Source organism: Mus pahari, chromosome 10, assembly GCF_900095145.1.
Source record: "Mus pahari chromosome 10, PAHARI_EIJ_v1.1, whole genome shotgun sequence".
Classification (NCBI taxonomy): domain Eukaryota; kingdom Metazoa; phylum Chordata; class Mammalia; order Rodentia; family Muridae; genus Mus; species Mus pahari.
Genome location: NC_034599.1, coordinates 5,767,988 through 5,792,350, shown reverse-complemented (window position 1 = coordinate 5,792,350; position 24,363 = coordinate 5,767,988). Strand labels below are relative to the sequence as shown.

Below are 24,363 nucleotides of genomic sequence, written 5' to 3'. Positions count from 1 at the left end.
AATCTACCCAGCACATGCGCAGCTGCCTTGTTTGTTTGTTAGAGCACAGGACATCAGCGCTATCTAGTAATGGCGAATGTGAGGGCGGCTCCCCACAAGTCCTATCTGGTAACATTACATTTTTAGCTTATTGAAATAGTATGGGAGAGAGTCCTCGCATTTTAAGTTGTAATACATTATAAAAACAAATCTCCCATGTGTTCTATGAGTATAGGTTCCTTCATTTGCGTATCTATTAAACGATCAGACAGGCTCCAGATTCTCCTTTTTCCCCATGGGGCCAAAAGTTGCTTCTAGCTGTTATACATTTTATTTTACATGGGTAGATGTTTTGTCCACATGTGTGTATGTGTACGACATGCATGCCTGGTACCCATAGCTGTAAGAAAAGGATATCATATTCCCTAGAACACTGTTACAGTTATGAGCTTTTCTTGGAACTGAACCTGGGACTCTGAAAGAATAGCAAGTGCTCCTCATTATGTAACTTGTCTGGTCCTTGATTCTAGTTTTAGAATCATTTATCATTTTGCTCAAGTTAAATCCCAATCAAAATACAAAGTTCAAGATCATTAATCCCTTAGATAGAGTAAAATGTGCAGCTGCCAAAAGAACAAAACCCTAATATTTGAGTTTGATGATGTAGTTGAAGATATAAAATCAAAATCTGTTGCAACTGTACATGTTTTATGTTTAAGCTTTTTCTACTGTTTGAGAGGATAAGAGGTGTATGGAGTTGATTATATTACTGCATGTGTTTTTATCCCCAATAGAACCTACAAGGATAGAGCTTACTCCTAAAAGAACAGAGTTAACTGTTGGAGAGAGCATTGTCCTCAACTGTAAAGCTATCCACGACTCCAGTTTGGACGTCACTTTCTACTGGACACTAAAAGGACAACCTATTGACTTTGAGAAAGAAGGCGGACATTTTGAAAGCATCAGGGCTGTAAGTTTACATACTTTTGCTTCTTTGCTTCTTGAGTAGTAATTTTACATGTTTTGACTTAAACATAAAAATGTTTCATTTATGAAAGGTCAAGAAAACATAGAGAAAAATCCCATGTAATTAAAACAATGACTTATTTTCTGCTATAAATTGAAAGTAGCATTTCAAGCTCCAGCAGGAATTCTGCAGTTTATTTATATGTGAGTCTGGTTTTGTTTGTTTGTTTGTTTTGTTTTCGCCCTTGCTATATTAGTTTAAGGATAACATTGCTATTTTCGTGTTGTTTTGAGAAGTTGTATTGCTACATAAAGAAGCTACTCTCCTCTTTAAAGAAGTGTTAACAGTAACTATAATGTAGGAAATAAGTGAGTCTGTCTTGTTACTTAAGAAATAGTAGCTTCTGGAAGCTCATCAATTGCTCCTTCGCTATTGAGATTGTATCTGCAACCCATAGTCAAACATATTCCCCAGTTTCCAATAAATATTCATAGACATGAATGTGTCTTATCTGTGCAATCTCTGTATTTTAGTGATATTGAATGTTACATATGTGTACGGTAAGTGACCACATGGAGAGAGAAATCTTATGCACGGCATAGTGCAGACCACCCCAGTTTCTGAACTACATAAAGAAGGAAGAGAAGGTCCCTGATCCATGGACTCATTGAGACAAAGAACAACTTAGTGCCAGAGGGAGAAAGATCATAGAACATATGATGAAGGCAGTGATGTAGGCTAGACTTATTTTCTATAATAACTGGCAAGTTTGGCTCAACTAGATTTCTACCTAAGAATATAATCTAAAATGTTATTGTGGATATCAGGGTAGCTTTGTTTTTTATTAAACATATTTTGAGAAACATCAGGAAGCTATAATGATAATGAATCTAAATGGTTAAAACAACTTTGTTTTGGACTTAGCATAAAGATTCTGTGATATGATAAAAAGAAAAAGTCTTAGACCACAAGTTGTAAATTCATTGAATGAAGTCCTTGTCAACCACAGGCACTTCCTTTAACCTCCTTCTCACAACAGAAAGGGAAAATCTGGACCAGATAACTTCTGAGCTCCTTCCTGATTTAGACTTCCATCGTATCCTTTCATGTAGAAAGAGGAAATGGCTGTTATTGCATTTGTCAGTATGACCCAAGTTAAACATGTTCTTCCAAATTATCCTAGTTTACTTTGCAGCTAAAAGGAAAAAAAAAGATATGTATAAAGCTCTTGCCAACTGAATTATTAATCATTTCAATGAGTAAGTAGTGATATTGACTAAGTTGTGTATAAAATATTTAGATTGTGTCCAATTTATTATTTTAAAACTTACATGGGTTTTTCTGTCCATTGACTTAATTTTTCTCTATAAGATTTTTATCTCATAATTAAACAGAACCAAAAATTATTAGATATACAACAAAAATAAACTGATAAAAGTATATCTTCTCAAGATTAGGTTTAAATATTTAAATATTCATTTTCACCAATAAAATATATAAAGTAAAAATATATCTGAAATCTTCAATAACTTTCTATATAGAAATATGTCCTACATTTTAAATAGCAAGAGGGAAATTGATTTTGAAACATTAAAAGATAAAGGAATTTTTATTGTTGCTTCTAAGGTATGACCATTTTGGGCTGATATTAGTTCTATAAATTAGTATCTTTGATTTTTTTCACAAATGACTATCTTTTTATGAAGAGGTCAAAATCCTTTTTTTCTATAACAACCTGATTCATAGCTACAAGCCATATTAAAATTAATCTTTCAGTGAAAAATGCTCTAGCTTTAAGGCAATATAAGACTTGTGGTTTTAGCACATTTGAAGTGATTTCTAGAAATATGTGTGTGCTTAAAATATTTTGTAACAGGGAATCTGGGAAGTATAAAAAGGATGGCTTACTAGGTATTTTAAACCCTGGCAGGTATCAAGAATATAGGCTGCATAGTACACCACTGTTTGACTAGAAAAAAACTGAGAGAGGGAGAGAGAGAGGGAGAGAGAGAATAGGATGAGGTTCCTTCTGACCTTGCTGCCACTCAGATCCATGTCTAGATGGTCACAGTGCTCTAGAGTAAGAAATGGGGCTGTTAGCAGGAAGAGGCCCTGTAAGTTGTTGCTTCTACTCAAGTGTCAGAGGAGAGACTGAAATTCAAGGGTGCAGGAAGAAAAGTATCGTTAGTTAAGACCTACTCTGATCTCTGAACTCATGACACAGGAGTGGTATGCAGCTGGAACATTGAGGTATGTAGGGGTCAAAAAGCCTACCATTGTACCAGGGACAACAGAGGACATCCTTGTCTGAGGATCTGGATGTTTCCAGCTGTACTAGAATTACTGATGCTGCCAATGGAGACATAAGGGCAGGGTTGAGGACAGTGAGTTAGAAAAGTATAGTATAGGGTAAAATGAATTAACCAAATCTCCAGAGTGAAGAGTCAGAAAATATCCAGAACTAATATTCAGCATTTCAGAAGATTATAACAATGGTCCTAACTCTCCAACTAATTCATTTATGAGTTCTATAATTTTTTGTATTGGTTTGTAAGTAAAAGTCCATAAATACCTGTGTAGGGCTTTTGTAAAACATCTGCATATATTGTGGCCTTGGGACTGCATTTCAAAGGACTAAAAAGAAAAAGATGAGATTATGTCAAGTCCACAAAAAATAACATAATTGACCTGACAGCTATGAAATGCTTTTGTTTGCTTTTCTTCTTTCCTGAGGATTTGTTTTACAAACATGGCAAACTGGCTTATTTTGAGTGAGTCTCTTACCAAACACATCATTAGAAGGAGCCAAGCAATCTATTCATAAATGTTCCATCTGATTCTACCCAATCTTTTTTGGGCAAATGATATGACTCTATATTGACTAGCGAAAATTAGTGAATATATTATTTTTTAAAATATTCAATATTGTAAGCTAAGTGACATTGCTGACCTACAGTTTAAATATAGTCCTTCACCCTCAAAAGAGCACAAATGCAACAAGGTGAGAACAGATCTGTTATAACACGTGGATATGAAGCAGAGAGAGTTGCTTTGTGAAAAGCTGCTGAGTGGGCAGGATTTCACTAGGTGCCTACAAAACATGCATCATTTCAAAGAATAAACATGTCAAGTAATAGCAGAAAGGCAGAATGGGTTATAGCATGTCTTAGAAGCAAAGAGGAAAGAACCAGTGCTCTAGACAGCACAGTGAAGACTTGTAGTACACAAAAGGTCAATACTAGATGAGTAACTTGAAGAGAAAGTAGCAACAACAACATTTTTGGAAGTATTGCTTCCTAAGCTCTACAGATTGTGTTGTGCACTGAATGTGGGTGAGAATTATGTGGCTCAGATTTGGTTTGGGGAAAGATAATCTTCTACCAGTGTAGACCAGTGACTGAATAGTTGTTAATTTATATCCAATTCAGACTGGCCACGTAAAAGTTACAGGGAAGTAACAGGCAAGGATTATCTACAAATAACCATGTTCGTGCCAAATAAAAATATTACTGAGACATGGTTCCCATTAGTCAGCAGTCTCCAGAAATCTCTACTCTTAGGCTGTTTGAATAGCACCTGTCATTGTCATATGAATCCAGAGTTTTAGTCTCCATTGACAAGTATAGGAGACACATACTCTTCTGGACACTTAAAAATATCAACTGCCAATCTTGTATCCCAGGTCTCTCAGAGACCAGTCTGTACAAGAGAGCATGTGGGCCATGGAAGCAGCAGAGCTTCTTGGAAAGGGTCCCTTTGGGCCTTCATCCTCAGCCAGGAGGCATAACAGAGCACCAGACCTCTGTGTACCTTCCCCTCCAGAGGAGAGTTGGTGTCCAGGGAAGGCTCTGATCCCAGGAATCAGGTGAGATTGCCGTCTTGTATCCTCGGTCTCACAGAGACCAGTCCATGCAGGAGAGCACATAGGCCCCAGAAGCAACAGAGCTTCCTAGAAAGGGCTACTTCAGGCCTTCATCCTCACTCAAGAGGCAGAGCCAGATCTCTGTGCACCTTCCCTGCCAGAGGAGAGCTTGTCTGCAGAGAGTGCTCTGACCACTGGGACTCAGTAGAGAGTTGGACTCACAGGAGTGCTGACAGAGGCTAAAAGAATTACAGGAGGAACAAGCTTCAGCCAGAGACAGCCAGAACATCTAAAACCAGAGATTACCAAATGGTGAAAGGCAAACGTAAGAATCTTACTAACAGAAACCAAGACTGCTCCAGATCATCAGAACCCGGTACAACCACCACAGCAAATCCTGGATACCCCAAAACACCCGAAAAGCAAGATTAGGATTTAAAATCATATCTCATGATGCTGGTAGAGGATTTTAAGAAGGGAATTAATAGCTCACTTAAAGAAATACAAGAGAACACTGCTAAACAAGTAGAAGTCCTTAAAGAGGAAGCACAAAAATCCCTTAAAGAATTAAAGGAAAACACAACCAAACAGGTGATGGGATTGAAAAAAACCATCCAAGATCTAAAAATGGAAGAAGAAACAATAAAGAAAACCCAAAGGGAGACAACTCTATAGATAGAAATCCTAGGAAAGAAATCAGGAACCATAGATGCAAGCATCAGCAACAGAATACAAGAGATGGAAGCGAGAATCTCAGGTGTAGAAGATTCCATAGAAAACATGGACACAACAATCAAAGAAAATGCAAAATACAAAAAGACCCTAACTCAAAACATCCAGGAAATCCAGGACACAATGAGAAGACCAAACCTATGGATAATAGGTATAGATGAGAATGAAGATTTTCAACTTAAAGGGCCAGTAAATATCTTCAACAAAATTATAGAAGAAAGATTCCCTAACATAAAGAAAGCCATGCTCATAAACATATAAGGAGCCTACAGAACTCCAAATAGCCTGGACCAGAAAAGAAATTCCTCTTGACACATAATAATCAGAACAACAAATGCACTAAATAAAGTCAGAATATTAAAAGCAGTAAGAGCAAAAAGTCAACTAACATATAAAGGCAGGTCTATTAGAATTACACCAGACTTCTCACCAGAAACTACAAAAGCCAGAAGAACCTGGACAGATGTTAAACAGACCCTAAGAGAACACAAATGACAGTCCAGGGTACTATACCCAGCAAAACTCTCAATTAACATAGAGGGAGAAACCAAAGTATTCCATGACAAAACCAAATTCATACAATATATTTCCACGAATCCAGCCCTTCAAAGGATAATAAAAGGAAAACTCCGACATAAGGAGGGAAACTACACCCAAGAAAAAGCAGGAAAGTAATCCTTCAACAAACCTAAAAGAAGATAGCTGGAAAAACAAAATCCCAACTATAACATCAAAAATAACAGGAAGCAACAATTACTCGTCCTTAATATCTTTTAATATCAATGGACTCAATTCCCCAATTAAAAAACATAGACTAACAGACTGGCTACATAAACAGGACCCAACATTTTGCTGCATACAGGAAACCAACCTCAGGACAAAGACAGACACTACCTCAGAGTAAGAGGCTGGAAAACAATTTTCCATGCAAATGGTCTCAAGAAACAAGCTGGAGAAGCCATTCTAATATCAAATAAAATCGACTTCCAACCCAAAGTTATCAAAAAAGGCAAGGAGGGGCACTTCATACTCATCAAAGGTAAAATCTTCCAAGATGAACTCTCAATCCTGAATATCTATGCTCCAAATGCAAGGGCATCCACATTCATTAAAAAAACTTTAGTGAAGCTTAAAGCACATATTGCACCTCACACAATAATAGTGGGAGACTTCAACACCCCACTCTCATCAATGGACAGATCCTGGAAACAGAAACTAAACAGAGACACATTGAAACTAAGAGAAGTTATGAAACAAATAGATTTAACAGATATCTACAGAACATTTTATCCTAAAACCAAAGGATATACCTTCTTCTCAGTACCTCATGTCACTTTCTCCAAAACTGACCATATAATTGGTTCCAAAACAGGCCTCAACAGGTACAAAAATACTGAAGTTATCCCATGCATCCTAACAGATCACCATGGACTAAGGCTGATCTTCAATAACAACATAAATAATAGAAAACTAACATTCATGTGTAAGCTGAGCAACTTGGTCAAGGAACAAATAAAGACATTGAAGACTTTTTAGAGTTTAAAGAACATGAAGCCACAATATACCCAATCTTACAGAACACAATGAAAGCAGTCCTAAGAGGAAAACACATAGCTCCGAGTGCCTCCAAAAAGAAACAAGAGAGAGCATACACTAGCAGCTTGATAGCACACCTAAAAGCTCTAGAACAAAAGGAAGCAAATTCACCATAAAGGAGAAGATGGCAGGAAATAATCAAACTAGGGTCTGAAATCAACCAAGTGTAAACAAAAAGACCTATACAAAGTATCAACCAAACCAGGAGCTGGTTCTTTGAGAAAATCAACAAGATAGTTAAACCCTTAGCCAGACTAACTAGAGGGCACAGGGACAGTATCCTAATAAACAAAATCAGAAATGAAAAGGAAAACATAACAACCGAACCTGAGGAAATCCAAAACATCATCAGATCCTACTACAAAAGGCTATACTCAACAAAACTGGATAACCTGGGTGAAATGGACAATTTTTCTAGACAGATACCAGATACCAAAATTAAACAGGATCAGACTAACGATCTATACAGTCCCATATCCCCTAAAGAAATAGAAGCAGTCATTAATAGTCTCCCAACCAAAAAATGCCCAGGACCCGATGGGTTCAGTGCAGAGTTCTACAGACCTTCAAAGAAGACGTAATTCCAACTCTCCTCAAACTATTGCACAAAATAGAAACATAAGATACTCTACCCAATTTGTTCTGTGAAGCCACAATTCCTCTGATACCTAAACCACATAAAGGCCCAGCAAAGAAAGAAAACTTCAGAACAATTTCTCTCATAAATATTGATGCAAAAATACTGAATAAATTTCTCGCAAAAAGAATCCAAGATCACATCAAAATGATCATCCATCATCATTAAGTAGGCTTCATCTCAGGGATACAGCAATGGTTTAATATACAGAAATCTATCAATGCAATCCACTATATAAACAAACTCAAAAACAAAAACCACATTATCATTTCATTAGATGCTGAGAAAGCATTTGACAAAATGCAACACCCACTCATGATAAAAGTCTTGGAAAGCTCAAAAAACATAAAATTCCTTGGTGTGACTCTAACTAAGGAATTGAAAGATCTGTATGACAAGAACTTCAAGTCTCGGAAGAAAGAAATTGAAGAAGATTTCAGAAGATGGAAAGCTCTCCCATGCTCATGGATTGGCAGGATTAATATAGTAAAAATGGCTATCTTGCCAAAAGCAAAGAATTCTCGACTGAGGAATACCGAAGGGCTGAGATGCACCTGAAAAAAATGTTCAACATGCTTAATCATCAGGGAAATGCAAATCAAAATAATCCTGAGATTCCATCTCACACCAGTCAGAATGTCTAAGATCAAAAATTCAGGTGACAGCAGATGCTGGCGAGAATGTGGGGAAAGAGGAACACTCCTCCATTGCTGGTGAGATTGCAAGCTGGTACAACCACTCTGGAAATCAGTCTGGCAGTTCCTCAGAATATCGGACATAGTACTACCAGAAGTTCCAGCAATTCCTCTCCTGGGCATATACCCAGAAGATGTTGCAGCTGGTAATAAGGACACATGCTCTATTATGTTCATAGCATTCTTTTTTATAATAGCCAGAAGCTGGAAAGAACCCAGATGTACCTGAACAGAGGAATGGATACAAAAATGTAGTGCATTTACACAATGGAGTATGCAGCTATTAAAAACAATGAATTTATAAAATCCTTAGGCAAATGGATGGATCCTGAGTGAGGTAACCCAATCACAAAAGAACACACATGATATGCACGTAGCCCAGAAAATTAGAATACCTAAGATACAATTTGCAAAACACAAGAAAATCAAGAAGGAAGACCAAAGAGTGGATACTTCATTCCTCCTTAGAATAGGGAACAAAATACCCATGGAAGGAGTTACAGAGAGAAAGTTTGGAGCTGAGAGGAAAGGATGGATCATCCAGAGACTGCCCCACCCAGAGATCCATCCCATAATCAGCCACCAAACGCAGACACTATTGCACATGCCAGAAAGATTTTGCTGAAGGGACCTTGATATAGCTGTCTCATGTGAGGCTATGCCAGTGCCTGGCAAATATAGAAGTGGATGTTCATAGTCACCTATTGTATGGAACACAGAGTCCCCAATGGAGAAGCTAGAGAAAGTACCCAAAGAGCTATAAGGCTCTGCAACCCTATAGGTGGAACAACAATATGAACTAACCAGTAACCCCAGAGCTCCTGTCTCTAGCTACATATGTAGCAGAAGATGGCCTAATTGGACATTCTCGGAAAAGAGGCCCCTTGGTCCTGCAAACTTTATATGGCCCAGTATAGGGGAATGCCAGGGCCAAGAAGTGGGGGTGGGTGGGTAGGAGATCAGGTTCAGGGTAGGGTATAGGGGACTTTGGGGATAGCATTTGAAATGTTAATGAAGAAAATGTCTAATAAAAAAATTGAAAAAACAAAACAAACAAAAAAACAAATGGCATACAGAGCTAAACAAAGAATTCTCAACTGAGGAATACTGAAGGACTGAGAAGCACCTGAAAAAAATGTTCAGCATCCTTTATCTTCTGGGAAATGCAAATCAAAACAACACTAAGATTCCACCTCACACCAGTCAGAATGGCTAAGATCAAAACTTTAGGTGACATCAGATGCTGACGAGGATGTGGAGAAAGAGGAACACTCCTCCATTGCTGGTGAGATTGCAAGCTGGTACAACCACTCTGAAAAATCAGTCCAGCAGTTCCTCAGAAAATTAGACATAGTACTACAGGAAGATCCAGCAATACCTCTCCTGGGCATGTACCCATAAGATGTGCCAACTGGTAATAAGGATATATGCTCCATTATGTTCATAGCAGCCTTTTAAAATAATAGACAGAAGCTAGAAAGAACCCAAATGTCCCTCAACTGAGTAATGGATACAGAAAATGTGGTGTATTTACATAATGGAGTACTATGCAACTATTAAAAACAATGAATTTATGAAATTCTTAGGCAAATGGATGGGTCTGGAGGATATCATCCTGAGCGAGGTAAGCCAATCACAAAAGAACACACATGATATAAACTCACTGGTAAATGGATATTAGCCCATAAAATTAGACTACCCAAGATATAGTTTACAAAACACATGAATCTCAAGAAGAAGGAAGGCCAAAGTGTGGATACTGCATTCCTTCTTAGAATGGAGAATAAAATACCTATGGAAGGAGTTACAGAGACAAAGTTCAGAGCTGAGAAGGAAGGAACGGCCATCCAGGACTGCCCCATCCATGGATCCATCCCATAAACAACAATCAAACCCTGACACTATTGCATATGCCAGAAAGATTTTGCTGAAAGGACCCTGATATAGTTGTCTCTTGTGAGGCTATGCCAGTGCCTGGCAAACACAGAAGTGGATGCTCACAGTCAGCTATTGGATGGAAAACAGGGCCTCCAATGGAGGAGCTAGAGAAAGTANCCAAGGAGCTGAAGGGGGCTGCAACCCTGTAGGTGGAGCAACAATATGAACTAACCAGTACCCTCAGAGCTCGTGTCTCTAGCTGCATATGTAGCAGAAGATGACCTAGTTGACCATCAACGGGAGGAGAGGCCCTTGGTGTTGTGAAGATCATATGCCCCACAACAGGGGAATGCCAGGGCCAGGAATTGAGAGTGAGTGGGTTTGGGAGCAGGTGGGGGGAGCGTATAGGGCACTATATGTAGGAAAAGTAGAGCGTATAGGAAAGTAGAAAAGTGGATAGCATTTGAAATGTAAATGAAGAAAATAGCCAATAAAAAAGAATAAAACTTTCCACTACCTCATTAGAAACCATAACAAATGTCAATCTCCTAAGTCATAAGTAACTACAGCACCGACAAGCACAGCACCGAGGAGCACGGCGCCGCCGAGGAGCATAGCACCGACAAGCACAGCGCCGAAAAGCACAGCGCTGAGGAGCACAGCGCAGAGGAGCATAGAGCCGAGGAGCATGGCGCCGAGGAGCACGGCGCTGAGGAGCATAGCTCCGAAAAGCTCAGCAGCCCATAACCTTCTGGACTGTGATTTGCCAGCTGTAATTTGGAGAAAAGAAATTGTCTCAGGGTTGGTATCAGGATAGTTGTCTAAAGAGCCCCCATCTCCATTGTGGAGTCTGTAATGTGACTTCCTAAGTTGAAACTGAAAGTATGGCCTAGGCAGAGTGAGCACTTTGCTTGGCAATCTTTCCCTCTACCTACTTCTTTGGTGCTGTCAAGTACAGAAAGCAAAATCATAGAAAGGCAGGATATAGACTATGTTCTCTCTCTCTCTCTCTCTCTCTCTCTCTCTCTCTCTCTTCTCTCTCTCTGGTCACACCTTTCCACGCTGTGTAAGTGAATGTTAAATTGGAATCACAAGTGTTAAAGTCTTTATTCTTCCAAACCATAGAAGTATATTGACTCTGGCTCTGCTTTACAAAGTTTATTCTCACCGTATTCTTTGCCTGCCTAATGTGTTTCCAACTCTTGTCTAAACACATGAGAAATAAAAATAAAATCATTGAACCCATGCTTTAGAAAAGATACAGATCCTGTAGATCATTAAGTAATTCAAGGACAAAATGACATTAAAAAATAAAACACACACACACACACACACACATACACACACATACACACACACACACACACACACACACACACACACACACTGATGACAAGTCATGTGGGTATATGCATATAACCCTAGCACTCAAGAGCTGGGGCTGGAGAGATATACATTGGAGGACTGCCTCTGTCATTTACTGAGATGTTATTTGAAGAATTGTAAGAAAATTAATTGCTAATTTTTATCATAGTCAAACGATGTTGGAAACCTGACAAAGATTAATATGACCTTTTGTTCTTTTAGAGATAAATAAGAAAATTAACTCTTTATTATTCACCAGTCACTAAGCTGTAAAAATATTATTGATTCTCATAAACTATATTAATTAATGTTACTTAAAGCTTAAAGGTCAGGATTCGACAGAGAATAAAATCAAGATGGGAGAAGGGAAACTGCATCTGTGTTGGGCAAGGACTCGGGATGACTGTACTTGGCTAAGTAGTACATGCTGTTCTTTGGGTATTAATGTGTGTGCTGACCCTTCAACAATAAAGAAATCATACACTTCCAAGGGAGCCATTCCATTATCAGTTAGACCGGAATGTCAGTGAACTGGAGAGGGTTTTACTTCACTTTATTTTTCTCTCATTTTTAAAAGTAGTTCTTTGAGAATATCATACAACATGTTTCGCTCATATGAACTCCCTCTCCCTACTCCTCCTAGATCCACATTTTCCTATACACCCAACTGTGTATACTCGGTTTTAATTTGTTTTTTTTTTTTTTTCTCACTAAGTCCAGTTTGTGCTGCCTATATATTCCTTATTATGAAACATAATCAACCTACCAGTCCTTCTGTTCCCACAGTTACAGATTGCCAGAGCTCCTTAGCTAGATGTGGTGCTGAGACAAGTGAGTTTAATAACCCCCTTTCCAAGTCTTAAGAATCATAAGCACGTCTAATTTATACCCATGAGTTTTACACAGTTGTAGATGAATAGAAGGAAGCCAGGATATAAAACCCAGTAATGCCTAGAAGGTTTGCCTCAGACAAAATCTTTTACTATTACAGATGCCTACAGATACCTATGCTCTTAGTTTATCTTTGGAGAATGACTTTCCTGAGGAGTCAGAGTTTCAGAACAGAATGATTGTGTGATGGGATCATTCCATTTCTGAGATGTACAACTAGAACAAAAGTCAGTGAGCTTCTCAGATACACTGTTGAGGACTGCAGGGCATTAGGAGGGACCTAAGGCTTCTACTGCAGCCTCATGATCAAATCCACATGAGGACGTCCTGGAGGACTGCACCATCCAACAGCACACTAGCAGACCTGTAGCAATCAGTTACCTGTAGCAGACCTAGTTCAAGGCACACATTGTCTCTGACTCATTCTGGCCATTAGCAATATGCAAATTTCTGTTCTCTTCGACAAGTTCTTGACTGTTACATATTTGCTTCATGCTAGCTTCATCCCATCCCCTATAAAGTGTTTAAATAGAACAGGACATGAAGTAACCACCAACCAAAGTTCTAGGGAGCTGACATGGACACTGGGCATTTCTAAAGGCCACAAGGGGCAGAGTCTATCCTTTCCTCCTTTGTTAAGATGTAGTGCCTTGTCAGTCCCCTCCTCCCCTCAGAACAGTACAAAATAGTAGGGTCCATCTGTTTGAGTGCATATGAATATTTACTGAGATCACATATTAGCATCTGCTACTTCAATCTATGACTCTACAAATTACTTATTTAGAACTGAAAATGAAAGTAGAGTCTACCACATGGCTTTATTACTTCTTTTAATCCCTGCGCACCAAAGATGCTCCAGCAGTTCTTGTTAAGGAACACACAAAAATGTGGCATGACTTGTTTTCTCAGTTTCACCACTCTCTTATTTCAGAAGTTCTAATGTCATCAATACTAAAAATAGTTTCCTTTAGAACCTTATCCCATTCAGAATAATTTGCTTCCATTTTCCCTTTCTTGCTCATAACTAATTTTGAGTAAAAAGAAAAAAAAATCCTTCAAACACAGTTTGGAGTTCAATGAAATGTTAACCTCTGAAACAGTCTATAAATAGAACATGGTCCTTTAATTTTCAATATGTGATCTGTCGAGAGCATTACAGGCAGGATCTCAGTAAGACAATAGCACCAGGCTGATGATATAGAACATTCTACCTAGAAGACAGGCTGTGATGCATCAATTTTAATTTTTTTTCAAATTTGATAAAATGTGATGCTAAATTCATCATATAGAACAAGGTTGACTTAGTCAACCAATTAAAAAAATTGCACACATATTTTTCACTTAACTACAGTTCACCTGAGCCAGAGAGATAACATGGTGGGTAAAAAAATCCATCCGGTTCAAACATGAGCACCTGAGTACAGACAAAGTTAAACCAAACACAAACAAACAAACAAACAAACAAAAACATGAAAAGTAAACAAAAACTTCAAAAACAACAAGAAGAAACTCTAACAGGCATGAATGCACACAGCTAAATTCACAGCATTGGATGAGTGCACAGTCAAGAGTGAAGAGGACTGCCACCACCTTAGCTGACAGTGGCCAGCTCCAGGTTCATAAAGACTCTGTCTAAATGCAGTAAGTGTGATAGGGCAGGGCACACAATGTCCTCCACTGGCCTGCACAAGCATTCACATGAGCAAGTACACACATATATACAGACAGAGAGATGGCATACTCACATGTACACACATGCAAACACATGAATAAATAAATATATTCCACCAAAATAGAACCCCAAGTATTGTATTATTCCAAGTGTCTTTGTTAATTTATAGCCATAAGTTCTGATGATTTTGTCATTATGATATCTTGTCATAGCACTGCATATAATGTGAATAGTTACTGGTAACTCTGCAATGTTTTAGTTTTTAGTTTTGTTTGTTTGGTTCTAGTACAGAGTGGAAATCAAGCTTTCTAGCGTGAAAGAAAATCCTACCTGTAGACATTGATGGCCTTGGTCCTGTGGTTTCTGAGGGAAAATAATCATCTTACTTTCCAAATTTGCCCCGTGGATTTTTAGGTAATTACTTAGGGGTGGTAAAGAGAGAGAAATGGAAACTCTCCAATTCTCTTTAATAAGGTTTCCCCTCGTAGATTGTAAACTCCCGATATTTAACTCTCTCTAGCTTTTAAGTCCAAACATTTCTTTGTAGAGACATAGATGATATATGTACAGATAGCTATCTATAAATAGGTAGAAACAAATGTAGACCCATGGTTCCCAAAGTTTTCTACTTTGCTAGTTGTTTTTCTGTGACTCTGTAGCTCAAACTGAATGTCTAAGTCTATAGCCTTCTTGGCTTGGACACTTTCCATGTGTCAGAATAATGAATTTACCTGGCAGTTCAGTGTTTTTGGAAATGTGGCTTAATGAACACAAGGGGTTGTTGGAGCCATTTCTGGTGTGTTTGTACCAGCTTTGACCCAGGTTTATATACAGGTTTCTTTGTTTTTGTTTTTTTAACATGCTTCCCATTCTTGCCTGAAATATCACTGTTCACAATAAATAACTTAGACAAATTATTCATTTAAGAATTCATGCTAAACTTCTAATTTTAATTTTATGAAAATTCACAAGTTTACATGCTAAACAACAATCAACAGATCTTGATTATTGAATATCTTCCTCTTCACAATTCAACAGACTTATCTTCCCAAGGCAGTAAACTCTTTATAAATAATATATGTGCTATTATTTAAGAAATATTTATAGAAGCTAATGAACTCCTTATAAAATGACAACTCTCTCCTCACATCCAATGTTTCTTGTTGAAATTAGTATCCAAATTACCATCATAGTCCACATTCACATCCCCCCAGCATACCAAGTTGCACAAGAGAAATAAAACAGGAACAAGAGCTGATCAAGAAGCTGAATTGACAACTTGCTGATTTCCAAACATGTCTTTATTCTCCCTCTTGCTTTTCTTTTCACCTCATGAATCTGTTCAAAAGAATCTACTTGGAGAACATCATAATCATTTATCCAAGGTAGTAAGCCTTGTGGTGTGAAGTTTAGGTTCACTTTCAGTACTGAGGTCTTCCTTTCCCCAAGAATTCTGGCAGCTAGCTGCTATGACTGACAGTTGCTGGTGTTCCCTCTGGGAACTGCCTTCGTTCTAAAGAGTAGGCCCCCAAACTTTCCACTTCCTAATATGTTGATCATGTAGCACCAATGAAAATGTAGGGCTGTTATGAAGGTGAGCCCCCTGCCCCAAGCAGGAACACATTGAAGAATTATTTCAGCCCCAGAGCTCCTTGTTGGACTAGTTGAAACTCTAGTGTAATCGCATCATATATGAACCTCCTCTTAGTCCAATTCTGTTTCCCTCATCGCTTCACAAGTGTTAATCCCCACAGAACTTCCAGAGGAGTCTCCATGGCCAGCCCACTTCTCTAGTACCTGGCCTAAGACAAGCATAGCTACAAATGCCATCACTAAAACAAAAATGAAAACAGGCAACCCACTCAACCCTTGAAACACGTACAAGAGTCAGAAACTATAAACCCCTGCATACTGTCCACTAAGCAGCTCTGAGAACTGCATCAATGTGTTAGACTTTTTGAAATGTCCTTTTTCGTCTCCCTGTAGAAAGTCTATGATATGATGTGGAAAATCTTTATGGGAAAAATAAAGCTCATCAAAATAAATGGCTTTCCCAAACATGAATAATTTCTCTGTGTCAGACTCTTACTCAAGCTGAATTAACCTCAACACTATCTGTTACCAAACCTAGAACATATCTAAAACTGCTTAGTGAGATTATATTTTTCTTTACTGTGTAACAAGTATAACATTAAAATATATCATATTTCAAATAATGTAGATAAATGATCTTCTTGCAACTTTAGGACCTATGAATTAGTTTTATTCATTTCTGAAAACTCTTTGAAAGTTCATCTAGAATCAATTATTTCTCTTCAAAATACCATTTTTTCCTGTAATTATTTTATTGTGGATACATAGTTTTATTTACATTGAGTTTTCCTTTTGTCATTAGGCAAAATATCATATATCCTTGAATTCACTTTTCCGCAGAGGATAATCATGGGCAAGATAGAGCTCACTAAACTTCTCTTCATTCCAAGTACTGTATGATTGGCACATCACCTGATTGTCCTGCCTCCATCTACTAAGTGTTGCAATTTCAGGTGTCATCTGCCATGTCTGCTTCTCAGTTTTCATTTTCTAATATCAGTATATTTTACTATCAAAAGCAATATGACACAGAGCAGTCCTATTGATCAGACTCTTAAAAGCCTAATTGTTTCAGAATAAATTTAAAGGACTTTCCTTATATGGCACAAACTATTAAAGTTATATAAATTACATTTAGTAGAGTTTATATGAGTATGGGATGGTATGCCAATCATACACTATTCAGAATGAAGAGAAGTTTAGTGAGCTCCACCTAGCACAGTACAGGAATCAATCAGCTAGATCACTAGAGATACCTATGTGTCTTCCTTAGGCTTGCAGTAACAGATTAGCTGCCTGTGATTGGCTGAAAACCAGCAGCTCTGACTGGGATCCAGGTTATATTCTGATACACACTGAGACTTGCAGCTTGATACAAACTGCATATTAGGAAAGATGTTCGAATCTAGGAATTCACGATGAAGAAAAAGCTCAGGCCAAGTTTGATTTAGCAAGGCTAAGCTGAAATGTAGAAGTGGAAGTATATATCAGGGAATTTTTAACCCTTCTTTTCTCCTATATGTCATTTATTTGATGCCTATAACACTCAGAGCAAGAAGATGATACTGATGACATAAATGTAGACCAGGGCAGAGATGGTGTCAAGAGACTGAATGCCATGGGCCTGAACAACTGGCACGTTTGTTTCACAGCCATGGTTTATCATGTAGGATTGCTTCTTTAAGAATGATTTCATGATATAGTGATGATGGATATTTCAAGTTGGTTTTCTCTTTGAAGTTCAAAGAGGAAAAACTACAAGCATTGTTCTTCACCATGGGTTCTGAATACCTAGTGTTGTGTTTTATAAAAATAAAGAGGAGAGAAGGAATATGTTTGGTGGATGTGGATTCAGAAATGGAGGAAAGGGGGTTGCTCTGCAGGTCCATGCTGAGGCATCCTTTCACAGTGAGAGACCAGTCACATGATAGTATATTATAGAATAGAGTTTATCAGGACATAGGGAAGTGAATTGAGGGAGTAGAAACAGAGAAAGGCAGAGAGAGAGAGAGAGAGAGAGAGAGAGAGAGAGAGAGAGAGAGAGAGAGGGAGAGGAGAGAAGAGAGAAGAGAGAGTAGAGGAGTAGAGGCCTGCCATGAGCACATAGAGAAAGAGGGGAGGAGAATGAGGAGAGAGGGGAGCAGGAGTGATGAGACAGAGCAAGAGCAAGAAAGCAAGAGAGAGAGAGGAGAGGAAAGCAGCCCCTGTTATAGTGAGTTAGGCACACCTGGCTGTTGCCAGGTAATTGTGGGGTGAAGCCTAAACAAAATGCCAGCATTCCCACTTTTGGTTTAATCAAAAAAGGAAAAAAAAGGAGAAAGAGGTGATGGAGGAGCAGTAATAGGGTTGTTGTGATCTTTAGTTACTTCCTGCTGACTTTGGGGCAATGTGTCTCTAGGAAACCTAGGAAAATGGGCATGGAAATGTTGGTCCAGTCTTAGGAGAGTTGACTGTCTACTTGCAGTCCAGGGTCTGTGGCCATCTGGAGGTTTATACAGAAGGATCAGGTTCAGTAGAAGCATCCGTGTCTTTGAAAGTAGATTGGAGCAGGTGTAATAAATGCCTACACTTGACAAGATGCTGAAACACACACATACTATATATATAATAGACGTTTGGGAGAAAAAAATTTTTCTTAGTTGTACATTTGTATATTAGGAGTTAGTGGTTGGGTGAGTCACAATTTCAGGGCACAGGAGAGGAATTCCACTCTCTGGAATAGGTAGGCATATTTATTTATACAGAATCTATTTGGTCCATGAAAGATAGATCTGAGTGGGTTTCCTGTAGCTTATAGGTTTACAAAAGAGATAAATTTGTAAACAACATGAGTAGTCTTTAAGATGAGCTTAGAGAATAAAAAAAAAAAAAAACCCTTGTAGTGCAGAAGGAACAGAAGGGATTTTTCCTTCTGTCTAGGAGACTGAATATACATAACAAGAAACGATTTTAAGTTTATAATTGAGAGACAAAGGAAACTCAAAACCTTGACCTTATGAATACAGTTGATCATATAGCAAGAGAAACACCTTAAGTCTATAGTTAAATTATGATCAAATGAGACATATATTTGAGTCTGATAACTCATAGCAGAGATTCAGCATAAGGAACACTTTGAATTTAGTTAAAAGGCAACCAAAGAAAACTTAAAATCTGAATCTATAATTATATAGTTGGATCATATAGTGGAATGTTTTATTAGGGTTAGGAAAATTTATAAGAACTCGAGTAGTGTGAGTACAGTGGCATAGCAAGAAGAGTAAATATGAAGAATTTAGTTGCTGGAGACTATTTGGGTAAGGGAATAACAGGTTACATCTATGAAAGTTTACATCTGAACTTGTGTATCATCTAACGTGAAGTCTGTAAGAAATCTGGCAGTTTTAGCTAGTTAATAAATTTATTAATGAATAAATATAGTGGTAGATTATGTTAGCACAAGGATCTAGGTCTATTTTCAACATGTCAGGCTGAAGTTTGCTTAGCTGTCAATGTAGGCAGAAATTTGGAGAAGAATAAATTGGAATGTAGGAGTCATGTATTAAATGCATTAAAATGACAGAGTTTCATCTATGGTCCAGTACTTAATCAGTTCCCTGTGGTCTTCATGGAAGCTTGGGCAGAGTCAGTGTAACTTTCAAGCCCGGAAAACAAAAAGCTCCCCCCTGCCCCGCCACCCCTGTGGAATTGATATGTGTGAAATGAAAAAGGACCCACCTTGACTTAGGCAATAGGAGACATTTGATTCTCTGGTCTTGTCCACAGTGTAGACTAAGCCCTGGCAGTGGGTAAGGCAATGACAGTGTTTCTCAGTGGGTTTCATACCACAATCCAGGTAGATTCTTATTGCTATACATATATATCATTGGACACCTTGGGCGTAACTGTCAGGCTTTGGGAGTCTGTCTGTCATAAGCTTTAATATTAATATATTAGCAGACTTCTGACAAGATTAAGAGCACTATCTATTTGTCATATCTGAGTTAGACAACTGAGATTAAATTACTTGTTTGAGAATGTCTATAGTAAATAGAGTATACTACAACTTAATATGGACCAAAATGGAAAGAAACCAGAAAGCTGACAACAGCAGCAGCATGAGCTGTGTGCTGGGACAGAAAGCAGGTGTGTCCAGGTGGGTGTGTCCAGGTGGGTTTAGGCCTGGACTGAGTGAACAAGGGTCGTGCCTGCATCATGAAATGCCAAGTGGTGGCGGGGAGAGAGAGAGAGAGAGAGAGAGAGAGAGAGAGAGAGAGAGAGAGAGAGAGAGAGAGAGAGAGAGAGAGAGAGAGAGAGAGCTCACATATGCTAGTGTGTGTGCAGGAGAGAGTGCAAGGGCAGCAGAGCTTCTCAGCCAATAGTGCCCCAGGCAGGGCATGAGGGGCAGGGCAAGACCAACTTTTCACTCTGTGAACCACTGGGGGCAGAGCAAGTGGAGAGGGAATGAGGCGGGAGGGGAAAGCCTATGTTAAGTATGTTATCGCTAGGGAGAGAGTTGTTTTTAAAGTGCTAGTTAAATAGTCGTGTAGAGATACTGTTGGCTGGGTACTGTGAATTAGACAGGAATGTCTGAGAAAGTAGAGACAAGGTGGTGAAGACCAACCCATTGGGTGAGAGGACAGTTATTAATTACCCCTACCAGCATCCTGCAGATAAAATTAGTAACTAGAAAATGACAGCCAGGCCATCACATGGTGAACTTGGGAGCTGAGCTCTAGGCCAGTGCCCTGAGCAAAGATGGGAGAATGTTTCACCTAGGACTAGGATTTCAAAGCAGCAATAAAGGAACCACCTCAGAGGAGAGAGGAAAATCTCACCCAAGGGAAAATGTTCTAGAATGAGGATCCATCAAAAGACCAGTTATAAAGACTCTGTTCTCAAGGGCAGCACAGGGGTGGCTCCAAGCTCAAAAACACTCCACTAGGATCAGGGGAATGTTTCCTCTGACCAGTTGGGGAGGGGAGTTTAGGCTAGTGAGCAATGGCTCTTCATGTGGCAGCAGGGGATGTGGCAGCAGGGAGTTCTAAATCTGAGTCTCAGCACCAAATGTTGTATTTATAAAAATAAAGAGGAGAAAAGGAATAACTTTGGTGGATGTGCAGCCAGGTGTGTGGGAAGGGGGTGGCTCTGTGAGCCCATGTTGAAGCATCCCTTCCTCTTGAGGGAACACCCATGTGATGATATAGTATAGAAGAGAGTTTATGCAAGGCACGGGGAGGGGAGCTGAGGGAGTAGAGACAGAGAAAGGCAGATAGAGAGTGGAATTGGAGGAGTAGAGGCTAGAGAGAGGGGACAGGGCAATGGGGAGAGAGGGTGAGTAGGAGCAAGGGGACAGAGCAAGAGAGAGTGGCAGAAGCAAGCATCCCCTTTTATGTTTCTTCATTGGGATCTCAGCTCTTTAGCTGTCATAGAAGTCTATGTTGACATACATTTTTAATCACTCTCAAAAAATATTAAAATCACATGCTGTCATAGAAAATCTTCAAACTCCTTAGATATAAAATTTAATGAGAACATGTGGCCAAACATTCTAAACTACCTATTACACTTTCTAGGTGTTCTAAACAAATTTCTTCTGATGGTCAAAGCCTGCTTTCTGTACACGTCCCTGCTCAGCAGTGGGAAGATTAAAACTGGGCATGTGATATAATTTGTTACTGGGCTTTCAAAGCTAAATTTGTAGCAAACGATAGTAAAAAGACCTCTTCTGTGCTAAAACTGCATCATGATATCCCAAACACATCAGTGTTATCATAACTCCCTATCTCAATTACATTCAAGAATGTAGGCACAGACACAAACATAAATTCACATACAAATACAAACACAGTTACATGTTCATATTTGCATGTTCATGAAGGCATGTATATGTTGTTCACATACACAACAACAACAGCGACAACAGCAGCACAGATGGAGATCTAACTCCAGCCTAATATTCAAACTTCATCATCTTCTACCATGTTTCCTTTACATTTTCCTTAACAACAAAATATAACAAGTCTCTTATAGCACAGCATTTGACAAGTTGATCTTCTAACATCACACATTCCCTGACATACACGTGGGGAAACTCCACTATTGCCCTGCTGATCTGGCAAGCATCTCTTCCCCGGTGTTTCTAGTGTAGCTTTTGCATTCTTCCACCTAGCAGGTGACAAACAACAATGGTTGATTGCTTCATTTTTCCCTCCATGCCAGAAGGTTGAAATTTGCTTATTTTTTAAACTTAACAACATATTCGATGCACAGTAAACATTAAATAAACATGTAGATCCCTTCAGCTGACAAAGGAGTGGATAGGCAAAAATCTAAATGCTTAGGACACCAGGAACTGATGTTTGTAACAGCCACATTTTTTTTAATGGTAAACAGATGAAATAATTAATTAATAATGTACTTATAGTGGACATTGGTGGTTTTATTCACTTTGCTTCATTATAAAATTAAAGCATTATTAATATTATGACAAAGGTTGATCATAGGCACTCTTAATGAAAGTGATAAATATAGCAGGTTCTAGTTAATCATGTTGCTGAAATATGGGTAGGTTGTGTTGACTTTGTGTTGCTCTCAGTGCTCACACAGCATCTACCTATGATTCGAGAAGATGAAATCTAACCAGTGGAGTGAGAAAATGGAAAATATGATAGGACTTTTAACACTAATACTTTTACTGTTTTGAAAACGAGTATGCTAGATTTTTCTTTCAAAGCTTTGATAAGCAAAATACTGTCCCTATTATTGGATCCTGCAAAAGGTTTAGGATTTTACAAGTGAGCATGACTTACTTTTACAAGTTTACATGCTATTGCTATGAAAGCACTGCATTTGTGAATGACTATCACGTTGTTTCTCAAATTAATTTCAAAGAGTTAGACTTTTGAGAAGCCATTATCCCCAACATATCTTTGCAATCCTGCCTTTATTTCACAATGCCACTTTCTGCATCTGTTTTCATTTAAATTCTAAAGGATGCCTAACTGTTTTGGTGTATTTAGCTTTTAGCTTTTCAAACCCCCCTAGTTTCTTTTTTGAACCACTCGTTATCATAGTACAATGTAAGCCTAGCTTTAATAGCTCATCAGGCAACATATTAAAGATTCTCTCTTACTCAGAAAAGAAAAAATAGGAAAGTTTAGAAATAACTATTGGACTGCAGTCCATTCTGTGTCTTCATCTCATATTCTTACCCAGGGGAATAAGAAAAGGTCAACTTAGAGAACCAAGTACATATGAAAAATAAGTATTTCCCCCATATTGAGTCCATTGGTATGTTTGACAATACTTTCTTCTTTGGTTCCCAGTAACCTGCACTCTCCTTATTTATTCACTGCTCCTATATCAGGAACTATCACTGGTAATGACTAATTGATAGGCCAGAAGAGTATTATCAGTGTACAATATAAGACTTCTAAATTTATCTGCATTCCACAAAGATTAATTAGCACCTGTCCTCCAGGCAGTGGTCCAGGAAAGGAAGGTTCTCTACAGACTAATAGCAAGCATCCGATGGAAGGTATGCGAATGCAGCAAAGTGGGGTGTGTTTTGAAGCAGCATAATGTCTTTCATGGTAGCAAGGAGTATGTTTTAAAGGTCTCACAGTTATAGCTTATCCAACCTCTTCAAGTAGAGCAGACTCTGAAGCCAAAAAAAATCTGAGTCTTTTCTGAAGAAGAAACAAAAAAATTCATAGACAAAGCAATGATAAGAAAAGAAGGAAATTGTGGGGAAAGACACACAGGAAAAACTGAGATGATAAATAATAATTTCCCAATAAAAGTAGGCCTTCACAGTACATGTGAAACTCACTCAATATATTACCATATGAATTCTAGTTTAAAGATGCCTTCTCACATCACTTGTGAGACTTAAATGCCTATTTTTTTCTTAGTTGGAATTATGTCAAGGTACATATACCTAGCAAAGGAAAGTTTTGAGAGTTTCCCAAATTAAAACCAGAGGTAAATTGTGTATTGTATTAGATAATTGTGGTTTTTGCTTGGATGTGAATGTTGTTTGGAGATTTCTGTGGAATACATGAGCTAGAAAGTAGTTATTACCATACTAGGATCAGTATTCAAGGCTGTTGAGATAATTTTCTGAGGGTTGTATGCCCACTTTATAGAGGCTGCTTCTTATTCTAATGGCAGTTCTGAGAAGGAAATACAGTTATGGAAAAAAGAGACTAAGATCAGAATGGGTGCTTTCTGAGACATTTATTGCTTCACACACTACACAATTTTTTCAGAATGCCAATATTTACTCTGTACTCTACTGCTAACACCTAGTACCATGCCTGGCAGATATGTTTGATACATTATGTGTATACGTAAAAAAAAAAAAAAACCTATTACTTAACCACAAAAACTAATGGATTTTAACACTCTCTCATAACTGGTGAATTGCCCCACCAAAATGTGAACATAGCAATGTCAGAAAGAGAAGTGTAGATGTCTTCTTCACTTTACAAGCCTCTAATGTTTAACTGTAAT

At 38.3% G+C, this 24,363-nt stretch overlaps 1 protein-coding gene across 1 annotated transcript in view; it reads left to right on the top strand.

The window, feature by feature from the left end:
* The window catches only part of Cntn5 (contactin 5), a 1,169,992-nt gene that overhangs the window by 1,007,690 nt on the left and 137,939 nt on the right, over positions 1-24,363 (top strand). Inside the window, exons 15-17 of the mRNA XM_029543057.1 lie at positions 774-949; positions 2,130-2,205; positions 10,900-11,052. Of these exons, the coding sequence (XP_029398917.1) occupies positions 774-949; positions 2,130-2,205; positions 10,900-11,052 (405 nt within the window). The remainder of the gene's footprint in view (positions 1-773; positions 950-2,129; positions 2,206-10,899; positions 11,053-24,363) is intronic.